General features: G+C 45.2%; 1 protein-coding gene across 2 annotated transcripts; it reads right to left on the bottom strand.

The window, feature by feature from the left end:
* Positions 1-467: 467 nt before the first annotated feature.
* On the bottom strand, positions 468-3,818 carry HOXD1 (homeobox D1). 2 transcript variants are annotated; one of them, XR_013960765.1, is made up of 3 exons: positions 3,061-3,818; positions 1,766-2,667; positions 468-509 (listed from the first exon to the last, which is right to left on the bottom strand). XR_013960765.1 is itself a non-coding variant. In XM_080671452.1 (2 exons), the coding sequence occupies exons 1-2, from the start codon at positions 3,692-3,694 to the stop codon at positions 2,354-2,356; spliced, it is 948 nt and encodes a 315-aa protein (XP_080527578.1). In that variant the 5' UTR covers positions 3,695-3,818; the 3' UTR covers positions 1,595-2,353. The 2 variants fall into 2 exon arrangements, 1 of the variants encoding a protein (XP_080527578.1); XM_080671452.1 differs by lacking the exon at positions 468-509 and having other exon boundaries at positions 1,595-2,667.
* Between the last annotated feature and the right edge of the window lie 8,064 nt (positions 3,819-11,882).

The following is an 11,882-nucleotide window of genomic DNA, read 5'->3' on the forward strand; positions in this document are numbered from 1 at the left end:
GTCAAAAAATAGCTAATATTGGCCTGATTCATAGAAGAGCATTATACATATGTCAAAATAGCCACCTTCATCAAGGGAGACATCTATCAGGGTTAAGTGCTAGTAGTGGCTAAAAACAAACAACAACAACAACAAAAAGCTTTATTTTCTCAAAGAAAAGGGTAGTAGATTAAGGAAATGACCAAGCCTCTTGGTACTCTTTTGTTTAGGTGTACATTTGAACGCTTATCAAAAAGGAAACATTGTCTTGTCAAAGACCACTGCAGGGGAAACCGGAGGTGGCTGTAAGCAAGCTGATCACAACTCCTTTAACAAGTCCTTTCAAATAGCTTCAGAGCTCAGAGGGGAGGATGTTGTTTCAAACAAGATCTGATTCCATCAAGTAAGTGAAGGGCAGATGGCAAAACATAAGAATAATATTGACAGACCTGCTTTTTAAGTGATATCTTTTCCTGCTTACCAGCTGAGTTTGTTAGAGCTGACAATCTTATTTCTTCAACTCCATTAAACTGTGAAAGAGTACAAAGGACAGGAATTTCATTATAATTTCAATATTCTAAGACAATTAATCACATTGCTGTTTTATAAGGAAAGTAATCCTCTACAATCATTAGTTCTCTGAATTATTGGATTTGAGGCACTACTCTAAGAATCTAGAAATCCTAGCTAAAAAGAAGAGCTTAAGTTCTCATCTGGATTATTTGGGCCTTTAAGCCTTTCAGTTGAATTATACAGAGAACTTAAAGATACAGCTACAGCTATCTATATAGTGAGGAAAATGACCTGCCCTGACAATTGTCCCAAGTACCTACTGGATTTTGTGTATTAAAATTAATTTTTTTCAAATAATATTTCTGTAAGGTTACATAAAAACTTAGTCAACCACAGGTGCCTTCAGGATTGGGAACTGGATGGAAATAAGGTTAGAGAGAGTTTGTTGTTGTTTACCACAGACTCTCATGCCAAGTTTCAAATTGTGCTTGTTCTTCTTCCTATGACTTCATTTGAAAGTATTTAATTTCAAAAACAGAAAGCACCTCTGTGCTATCTCTTGTAAGGCCAGATGCTCAGTCTGGGTTAGAGAGTGGAAAGCTCTGACTACTGGCTTCTCCAAGCCTCTTTCTACTTGACTTTGGAAATGGGAATTTAGACATTGAGAACTTTTGATGAGCAGCTGAGTACACTAATCAACTAGCAAAGTCTTCAGGTCACCTTTCCTCTTCCTTCTGTAAGACCAGGAGACTAAAGTACAGTAACTCCCTGCAGTGTCTCCTTGGCTTTACAACATTCCCACAGTGAGCACCTAATCTACAGGTTAACGTGCAGTCTACATATCTGCCATAAATCTAGGGCATTTAAGGTAAGGAATTCCTAGGTTAGTTGATATTTGGCAGAGTAGTTTTTTTTTCTCCCTTAACCTGTTCAGATAATTATCCCAAACTTGTTTGTATACACAACCTTTAAGAAGTGTTATTTTTTAAAATTTCAACCTAAACAAATTTCCATAGCAGAATCAAGAAATTCCAAATAGAAGAAACCAAATCAGCTTGAAAGAAAATAAAAATGAGAGTAAGGAAAAGCAGAGAGTAGTATATTCTGTAATTTTTATTATAAAACAGTTCAAACCTTTTACATGCTATGACATTAAATGTCATATATGTTCATTTCAAGCAAACCTTTTTAAAAATATACATACTGTATATATTTACATTCAAGTTTGTGTAACTGGAATCAAGGTTTAGTTCACGTTCTAATCTTTACCCACCTTGTGGCTTTGTTCAGCTACTAACTAAACAGCGATTGTATCTTCACTCAGGCACATGGAGAGGTAGAAACTGCTTCTTAAAGAAAAACAAACTGGAGTGCAAATGTGAAGATCATCATTGAAGCAGCTTAGCTACATCAGGGAAGCTCTAACTAGCTTTGGTCATCTCAAGAAGCTGAATACAGGTAGCCTTGTCCTTTAAATTAAAACCAGAAAAACTTTGGGTAAACGCTCTTTGGAGCACATCAGGGGGTTGCCAGAGCTCTGCAACTACTGCACTGCGACTCTGCACCCAGGAATTGCATATGACTAAGGCAACGCAGCAGCAGGGTTGGGCTGGCAGCTAGGCACCTTTTCCCTGATAAGACACAGATAACATACATAGGAGTGGCTTAAGAGACCTCAAATTTGTATCTGTACACCCACAGCCTGGAACTCAGAAGTCAACTAAGATACTTCCTTTCCCAAGTGAAACCTCTCTTTCTGCCCAGGCCCACTTCCATCCCAAACTGAGCTAGTAAGTCTAGACAGGGATGGGCTGGCCTATGACTTCTGCAGGCCAAGTTTCCTCAGCGTAAAGACTAAATCTCATGAGGGCTCTTGGGCCTGAGAAGAGCTCCCCAGGTTCTTGCGTGAGAGGGTAAGTTGGAGGGAAGCCACAGAGGTGGCCGAGGGCAAAAGCCCTTCTCTTTCTCTTTTCTTCTGTTTCATCCTGCGGTTCTGAAACCAGATTTTGACTTGGGTGTCATTCAGCTGCAAGGAGTTGGCTATCTCGATGCGTCGGGATCGAGTTAAGTACTTATTGAAATGAAACTCCTTCTCCAGTTCTGTCAGTTGCTTGGTGCTGAAATTCGTGCGGATCGCACTAGAGGGGCTAGCGGCTCCATACTCGGTGAGTTTGCCTGCAACATAAAGACAGATCGTCAACAGGGGCTAGAGGACATGGAGACCCAACACCGGGGAGCAGTAGGGCTACTGTTAGACCGTACAGTTAGAATCAAAGTCACAGCGCAGCCTTCCTGGGTCTCTGCAGACAGAGCTGTGCCTGGGGAAATGCTCCCTGGAGAGACCCCCTTCCTGCACTTTTCTCCAGGCCTGGCACACTTTGCGAGCCTGTGTTCGGAGCACGCTCATTAGGCTTCTCCTGCTTTAATAACACCTAGGAACGCGTTTCCTCCATAGAACCCAAACCGCCGTCTAGAGGAACAGCTGCAAGGTGCTCCTAGCGCAATTCCGCGGAGGGGCCTCTGCCCCCAACCCAGGAGCATCCATCCGTCCAAGACTCAAGTACTCACTTTTCTTAGGGGCGTTCCTCTTCACTTTCATCCACTCGAAGGTGCTGAGAGCGGCGGGGAGGCCGGAAGCTGGGGAGGCGGACTTGGGGTAGGCGCCGGGGGCCGGAGACGCGGTCTGGAAGGCCCCGGAGAGGCCGTCGGCGGGCTCTTTGAGACATGCCGGGAAGGGGCCGGGCTCGCCGAAGGCCGCGTAATCCACCTGGCCGCTGAGAAGCAAGGAGCTGCCGCCCGAGAACACGGCCGAGGTGGCGTAGTGGACGTGCGCCCCGCCGTCGTCGGCCGGCCGCCCGAGCGCGCACGGGAAGTCGTATGCGGGCCCGGGCCCCAAGAAGGCGTAGTCTGCGGCCCCCGCCGCGGCAGGTGCGGTGCCCGGCTCGTAGGCACCCTCCAGGGTGCACGGCGCGTACGGCCGGGCGGCAGGGGGCGGCGCGGGGGTGGCTGGCGGCGAAGGCGCGGGGCGGGCAGCGGCCAGGGGCAGGCAACTGACGAAAGCGCCGTCGCCGCTGCCCAGGGGGAAGGCAGGCTGCAGGGCCACCGGCCGGGTATCGGCGCGGCGGAACTTGGGCGCGAAGCTGAGCAGGTCGCCTCCGCCCCCGGCGCTGCCACAGGACACGTACTCCAGGTAGGAGCTCATGGTTCCGGCCCTCCCACCTGAGCGCGCAGTCCAGCGCGGGGCTGCAGGCCCACAGGACCGCCGGGCTCTGCGCTGCTCCTCCTTTCTACCCTACCCGAGATGCCCTCGCGAAGCCATGGCGAGCGAGCCCGAGGTAAATAGTGGCCTAATATAGCGGCCGGGGTGGCCACGTGGCGCCGGCCGGCCAATGGGCGCCTTCCCCGCACGGCCCAGACTCCACGCGACTACCCCACCGCCAACTTTGCCGAACCTGCGGGAGGCCGCCACCCAGTGGCCCCCCGCGGGGGGTAGAGCCGCACGGCCCAGGGGAAGGGCTGGGTGAGGCAGGCAGGACTGGCCTCTCGGGGGAGGGCGAGAGGATGGAGGGGGCGAGAACTTTTCTGGGTCATGGGTGGCTAGTCGCTCAGGTGCAGATTGTGAGCGTCGCGGTGTGGAAGGGGTTAAAAGGGAGCACGGAGCTTGGCGGGTGGGGACTGCTCTTAGCCTTTCTCCAGGAAAGGTAGTTAGTTATTCCTCTTCCTCTTTTCTCTGAGACCTCTGCGTTTTTTGTTTTCTTGGCACTGTTATTTCTCTCCTAAACCTGGAGCGGAAGTTTAATCCCCCCCCCGCCCCCTTTCTCCGACTTACTTAAAGAACTAAATTTTATGCTGTAAGTGCTGGATACCTGGGGAGGCACAGCATTTTCACTGTCAGACTAGATTCTCACGTTACTTCGCAGCAGTCCCTCCAGCTTCTTCACTCCTTCCATTCGGTGGGGGCCTAAGTGCCACTGTTGGAGTGACACGTTTTGATTCGGACAGAAGATAAAGTTTCTGCCTTGTTCAGAAGTTTGGCTGGTTTTCCCCTCTGACTAGGTTGTCAAAATAAAGAATCTGCCCTTGTAATGGAGCGATGGTTGTGCTCCTGAGAGGTTGGCACTCGCACTAGTGCTGGGCACGCTTTCTCCCAGGCACTTGGCTCAAGGGCGCAGAGGCTTCCCAGGGACGGGTCAGATCTCAAAGGTTTGGACAGCTTGTACCTCGAAGCAATTAAAGCTTCTGTTCCATCAGATAAGTGCTGCGTCGTCTCTTGCGAGTGAAATCTGAGGGCTTACAATGTTAATGGGCTCACGTCTTTCCCTTGATAATATGGTTTTATTTACTGAGTGTAGAGAGACGGGAAATAAAAGTGCAGTTGGCACAGGAAATGAAGAGTAGAGGGTTACAAAGACACGATTTACATTGACAAGCTTTCCAACTTCCTTGAATATTTCTTTTAATATTTCCCTCTTTGTGGATGTAGGAAAATAACAAATTAAACAAATAGATGGTATTTACACACAGCAATAATGAAAGAGAGTGGTTTCCTAAAACTCTGTGAATAAAGAGTCTACTCTTGGCTTTTCAAGTGCCCTTGAGCACTTGATCTATTACAGCCTCTGAGTTATGGTGACGGAGGTTTTATTATTGTTTTACTGATCCACTTGTCATGAAAGAGCCATTGAGCCTTTGCCTAAAATTGCACTCTGAGGAAGTCTGGAATATAGGAGCCACCAGAGTCTAGGGAGCCAGTTCCTTACAGGGATGTGAACTTGTCAATAAACAAAGCCACACCAAAAGTGTTACTGCTGGTGAGGCTGAAGTTGAGCCAAGATGGGGGAGGGTTGAGCCATAGTGCAGAGGGAGTAGATAGAGAGGAACCAGCACAAAGCTAAAGGAGTCTGGGATTCCTGCACTGCTGGAGTGCTTGGATTTCATTGGGAAATAGAATCCTATGCTGAACTTGATCCCTTCAAACTTCCCTTCAAACTTGGTGTTGCTACTTCAGTTTTCTCCTGTAGCCAATCAAATTACAAAGGTCCTAACTAGTTATTTTTAAAAAGAAAAATAAAAGCTTTTCTCTAGCACCCTGGTCAGGAAATGACAGAGCTCTTCAGAGCTAGCTCAGTCTTCAAATGCAGATGCATTTCTTCACTCTGCACCTTTAATGCAAAAGTATCAGCAAATCACATGCTGCTGAGTTCATAGAGGGTCCTCTGGCCAGACTCTTAACAGCCAGTTTTTAGCAACATAATGTCCCAGCTCTTACACTCCTATCTCAAAACCATAAGGCCCTCTCTCAAAAGGTACTCACCAAATGACAACGCATAGGCCTAGAGGCCCCAGGGGGCCAAAAAGGAAGGGTGGGCCTTATAAACCTCTCTGAAGATGTCCAGCTGGCTGCAACCCAGGATGTAGGACCTACCCTGACTGTCGGGCAAGTCTGACCAAAATCTATCAAATGTTGGGCCCTTTCTCTAAGGTTTCAGGAAAAACAAGTAGCCTAGACGCCTTAGCAACCTTCATTGCAGCAAGGACCAGGTTTTTGCTGCTAAGAACTTGGGGCAAAAGTTGGGTCCTTCCTATCACAATTAAACATTGACTTTGATGCATTAATGAGCTGTCCACACTATTTCACTGAAGCAACATTGAATGAGATTTTTTTAAATTGAGTTGTTTTGTTTTCACAGCTGTGGGTGAGGTTGTTCACTATTTGTTCAGACTCCCTGCTAATTGCATACATGGGGATACATTCTGTTCATCCTTCCCTCTACCCCCTTTAATCTCCCAGTCTTTGGCATATCCTACACTTTGGGGTTCAGAATTGTTATCTTTACTCCTGAGATGCTCAGGTTAGCAGTCAAGACTCTGATAATCTCAGCCTCAAATTCAATAAACATTTGCCAAGGACGTACTATGTTAGAATATTTTGTTAGGGGAAGGTTAGGCTGGGGGAAAATATTCACAAACCAAAGGACTAAAGGATTCATTCCTGGCACAAGTCTTAGCTGTACTATAAATCTACTCCAGAATAATCTGTGTCTGTAGTTTCTAAGGAGAAATTGGAAGGTAATATTGAGGGCAGTGTATGTAGAAAGATGTGAATATAGGATATGGTTTGTGTTTTTCTGTTGTTGTTTTTTAGAGAGACAGAGGGGGAGGAAGGAAAGAAAAGAGAGAGAGAGAGAGAGAGAGAGAGAGAGAGAGAGAGAGAGAGAGAGAGAGGAGTAGGAGAGGAGGGAATGGGAGAGGAGGGAAGGGGAGGGGAGAGATACATCAATCAGTTGCCCAGACTGGGGTCAAACCCTCAACTCAGGTGTGTGCCCTGACTAGGAATGGAACCTTCGACCCTCTGATGCATGTGATAACACTCCAACCAAGTGAGCCACACTGGCCAGGGAAATACAGGGTAATTTGAGTAACTTTAAAGTTTGTTTCCTGGATGTTTACAGGGTATGGGAGAAATGTCTTACAGATTTTATTGTTTGTTCAAGTCGTGAATTCCCTAGGGTCACTTGCCCTGCTGGGTCCTGGTGCTGAGTTCTCAGCAGGAGGTATAGCAGAGGGTCCTGATTGCCAGGTTCTGTTTGATGTAGGAATGCTTTGAAATCTTTCCCATCCTGCTCACCACAGCAGCCACCCTGCCCAACCCATGTGACTACTTTTCTCTCCCATTTGAACAAAGGACAAGCTTTTTTCTGCAGACAGAAGTGATGGAGGGTGGCAGTCTGGTCTTCTGTGTGTTTACAGTTGTTTCTAAGAAGCCTCTTGGCAACCCCTCTCCACAAGCCCCACCATGTTATTCCTTGGAGACACTTGAGCACATGCAAACTGTTGGCTCCATAGCCCCAAAGCATAGAAAGACTCTTGCTTTGGGGGTTAAAAGGATGGGGACTTTTCCTAGTGTGGAGATGGGGATGAAAGAGATCCTAAGGACAGAAATTCTAAACCTATCAGGAGTCTGGTAACATGACCCTCCCCCTGGAAAGCAATTTAGAGTTCTGTGCCATTCCCTGAGAGCTTTGTGAATGAAAGGCTCATGGGTCAAGCTTGTGCCTAGCACACAGTAGGACTTCAGTAAGTGTTTGTTGGACAGAAATGAAGAATGGACAGAATGGTATGTCTTCACAATGACTAATACTAGCTAACGTAGCCTTAGATTATTTGCTTTCAAAACCACTTCAGATGGGTAGGAATCACCATAGAAGCTTGTTTAAAAATGCAGGTCCCTTGGCCCACCCCCCGGAGATTTTATTCTAATAGGTCTGACTCAGGAGTCTATTTTTTAATAAACCTTTTTGAGTGGTTCTAAAGTAAGGTTTTTTGGAACCACACTTGGGAGAATTTCTGCTTTAGGAGCCGGGTTGAGGGAACAGTGTGGGGAGAGAAAGTTTATTCTGTGAGAGGAGCTCTGGAACCAGCAGAGTGAGAACTCATGGCTAGTTGGAGTCTGAGTGTACCTGAAAAGTGTCCAGTAGCATGTTGGATAATCGAAACAGAGAGGTCAATGTCAAGGTCAAGTTTAAGTCTAATTGAGCTGAAGTTCCAGAAAATATCCTTAAGAAGTAGCCAGTAGGAGTTTCCCAAGTTTTGCTGACAAAATAGTGCTTTGTAGATTGGGCTCACTTCTGCTCCTTGCCACTCCCTAACTTGGCTTTGATGATGCAATGAGGTAGGAAGTGAAAGGGATTTGCCTCTCCTAATCTCTTCAGAGAAAATTTAGATTGGTTCTGAGGCGGTGGGAAGAGGAAAGGAGTGGGACTGGGGGTCTCAAGAGGATGGAGCCAACCCTCATTTCTTTCCACCTCTCCCAAGTTGTCTGGAATGAGCATTTGAGCCTCAGGGATCCAGAGGGGATGAAATGTCCCTTGGGCCTAAGCTGTAACTCTTTCTCTGGCTGAAGACTGACCTTTCACAGCACAAGAGGTCCATGTTAGAAGGCCCTGAGAGAGGAATGACATCAAACCCCTCATTTTAGAGAGAAAAATCATTTTAATCAGAGGTTAAAAGGCAAAGCCATCCTGCAGAAATGAGGGAACCAACTTGGGTCTCTGACTATCCCACGTTCTGTTGCCTTTTCACAGTCTGCAACAAGCAGGGAGTAAGGCAGCCCCTCCTCTGCACTGTGGTGGCCTTGATGCTCAGCAAGCAGCACAGTGATCAAGGAGGCACCCTCTTTTCTGGAAGATCACACAGCCAACATGGCTGACTGGGAGGCCTACTGCCCTCCCTTTGCTAAACTTGTGCTACAACTGCAAGAGAGGGCAGTGATGGAACTGGGTCTCCACCTACTTCATCACCAAGCAAGTGTAAAGGATCCCTTCATTTCCTGCTGAGCTTGATCAGCATCAGGGTCCTGGGGGTACAAAACAAGAAGTGTCCCAAGATTATTGTAGCTGAACAGAGCAAGTACAAATAAGGATACGTGTGAACATCCAAGTACACCCAGGTCAGTTACACTTGTACTGATACTTTTTCTTCTCATTTATTTTTTAAATAGGTAATAAATTTAAATTTACATGGTTCAAGCTGCAAAGGAAATGCAGTGAAAGTCTCCCAAACCCATCCCCAGCCACCTAGTTCCCCTTCACACAGGCAACCAATTTTATGAATTTCTTGTATATCTTTCTAGAGATACTACACACACACACACACACACACTTTTTTTACACAAACAGTAGCATCTTAGACTCTTTTGAACCATGCTTTTCCCCCTATTATATCTTGAAGATCATTTCATATAAATGCATACAGAACTTCCTGGCTTATTTTTACAACTTCATGCTGTTCTACCTATCATAATTTATTTAGATTATGGGAATTCAGTTAATTTTCAATCTTTTGCTATTACAAATACATGTTCAAGTTTTTACCTATTAGAAAAATTCCTGAATGTGAAATTAGTCAAAAGTTTGTATGCTGGCAATTTTGATACGCATTGCCAAGCCTCTCTCCATAGAGGTGAATCAGTTTATACTTCTACCATAAACAAATGAGAATTCCTGTTTCCTCACACTTTTACCAAGTCACTGGGAATTAGTCTTTTAATTTTGCCAAGCTGATAAGTGAAAAATAATACTTTACTTACCCTTATAGCATTCCCAGAAATATCATTCTACTTGTCTTATTTGATCTTTTCATTATTCTATTTTATAAATGGCATTACTGACATGGAGAAGATTGCTGTAGTCACATCCAATGTAAATGGCCAAGATCAGATGTTCAACTCTCTTTCATATACTACACTGTGCCATAGGAAGCTTGAGGTTCAAAAAGAGCGGGTGGCTTCAAGCATTTCCTGAAAGATACATGATATAAAAATAAAAGTGTAGAAACTTTCCAACATCTGCTAAGAGGACTCCTCTTTAGTGGTCTAATACCAAGACCATATTTCTGCATGTCTCCCATGGAGAGTACCATCCGGAAGCAGAGGGGCTCTGATTAGCAATCTGATCTGACCTATTCTTAAACATTAGCTTAAATTCAATCTGGGAAGCAATAGGCTATTGTTTTTAATTTTTCTGAGACTTCTCATTGGCCACTCAGGACCTAAATATTGATTAGCGTGGATGGGAAAGAAAATGTTTTCCCTAGGTTTTAGCTTTATATAATAGGACATTCACTTGGACCTGAAGATAACAAAACACATACACACACTGCTCTAATTTTATCTATGGATAAACTTTTGAGGTATATATCTTTATTGACTGTATCATTAATGATGAAACTGAAGGCCAGAAAGATTAAGTGAATTGCTTAGGGTCATGCAGTGTATCAGTTAACAAAGCAGAAACACAATGTAAACCTAAACTTGAACTAATTAGTTTCCCCTGTGAAGTCTTCTCTTCTCCCTCCTCTACTCCTGTTGGTGAAATGACCTGACTACCCATGCAGACTTCAAAATAGAATAAACCTAAGGATTAACACCCTCCACTCTGTCATCTAGTTGATCACTAAGTCCTGTGAATTCTTCCTCCTAAATGACACCCCTCTTCATCCTATTGCATTAGTTCTTCTCTAGGCTGGGTATTCCAGCAGCCTCCTTTTTTCTTCTTGCCTCCTTTCTCTCCTTTCTCTAATCAGACACAGTACCCCCAAGCTTTCCCCCAGGCCAACATGGCTCAGTGGTTGAGCATCAACTTATGAACCAGGAGGTCAGGGTTCCATTCCTGGTCAGGGCACATGCCCAGGTTGTGGGCTCTATCCCAGGTAGAGGGCCTGCAAGAGGCAACCAATTAATTCTCTCTCATCATTGATGTTTCTATTTCTCTCTCCCTCTCCCTTCCTCTCTGAAATATATACATATACAAATTTTTTTAAAGAGTTAGCTTTCCAAACAGATAATCTCACATTCCAGCTTATAACCTTCAGTGGCTCCCCGTTGCCTACAGATTAAGTCTAGATTCGTTTCCATGGACCTTCTACAACCTCTTTCCAGCCAGGTGGCCCACTCCAAACCACTCTCCTCATTCCAGATCCAGACTTTGCACTTTCTTCCCTCCCTCCTTTTGTATGTACTGCTCTCTCCACCTGGTATGTCCCTCCTTCCTGGGCCCAAAAAAACTCCTATACTTCAGGGACCTAAATTCACTTCCTCTGAGAAGCTTTTTTTTTTTTTTTTTTTTGGCACTACAACACTGTTAGTGGTGCCTTCTCTTTATTCCAGGGACATTTTGGCCACACCTCTATGACAGCATTTGTCACTGTTTTAGGATTGTTTTTTTTTTTTCTCTCTCCCCCAGTAGACAGAAGGGTACTCAGCATTAATAGCTCATTTTTGTATCTTACAGCCCAGGACAGTGCATACAGGAACTGTTCAGTCAGTATTGGTGGAAAGGCAAGGTTCTGAACAGAGGACATCAGGACCAAGTACTTTTTTTTTATATATATTTCTTTATTGATTTCAGAGAGGAAGGGAGAAGAAGACATAGAAACATCAATGATGAGAGAGAATCATTGATCGGCTCTTGGCCGGAATCGAACCTGGGACCCTTCAGTCCACAGGCTTGACGCTCTATCCACTGAGCCAAGCTGGCTAAGGCAGGACCAAGTACTTTAATTGCTCAATGAGTTCAGGAAACTGCGAGGCTTATATATATCTGAAGCAAAATGACAACAGAACATTTCTCCAAAGCAAGTTAATTTCCACCCAAGAGGATGATGAGAGAGAAGAGGACTGAGGGGCAGGGGAAGAAAGCTGGGACTTTATGTCCTTCAGAGCCTCCTTGCTGTAGGCTGAGGCAACACATTTAACTAACTTCAGAAAATTCTTACCTGATGTCACTCAGAAAAAAGGTAAAAGAGGCGGTAGCCTGGAACTTTCTTAGAATTTACAAACTGGACATTATGTACCACTCAAGACTGGATAGAAGAATGCTTTACCACCCATT

Source organism: Plecotus auritus (assembly GCF_963455305.1).
Source record: "Plecotus auritus genome assembly, chromosome: 5".
NCBI classification, from domain to species: domain Eukaryota; kingdom Metazoa; phylum Chordata; class Mammalia; order Chiroptera; family Vespertilionidae; genus Plecotus; species Plecotus auritus.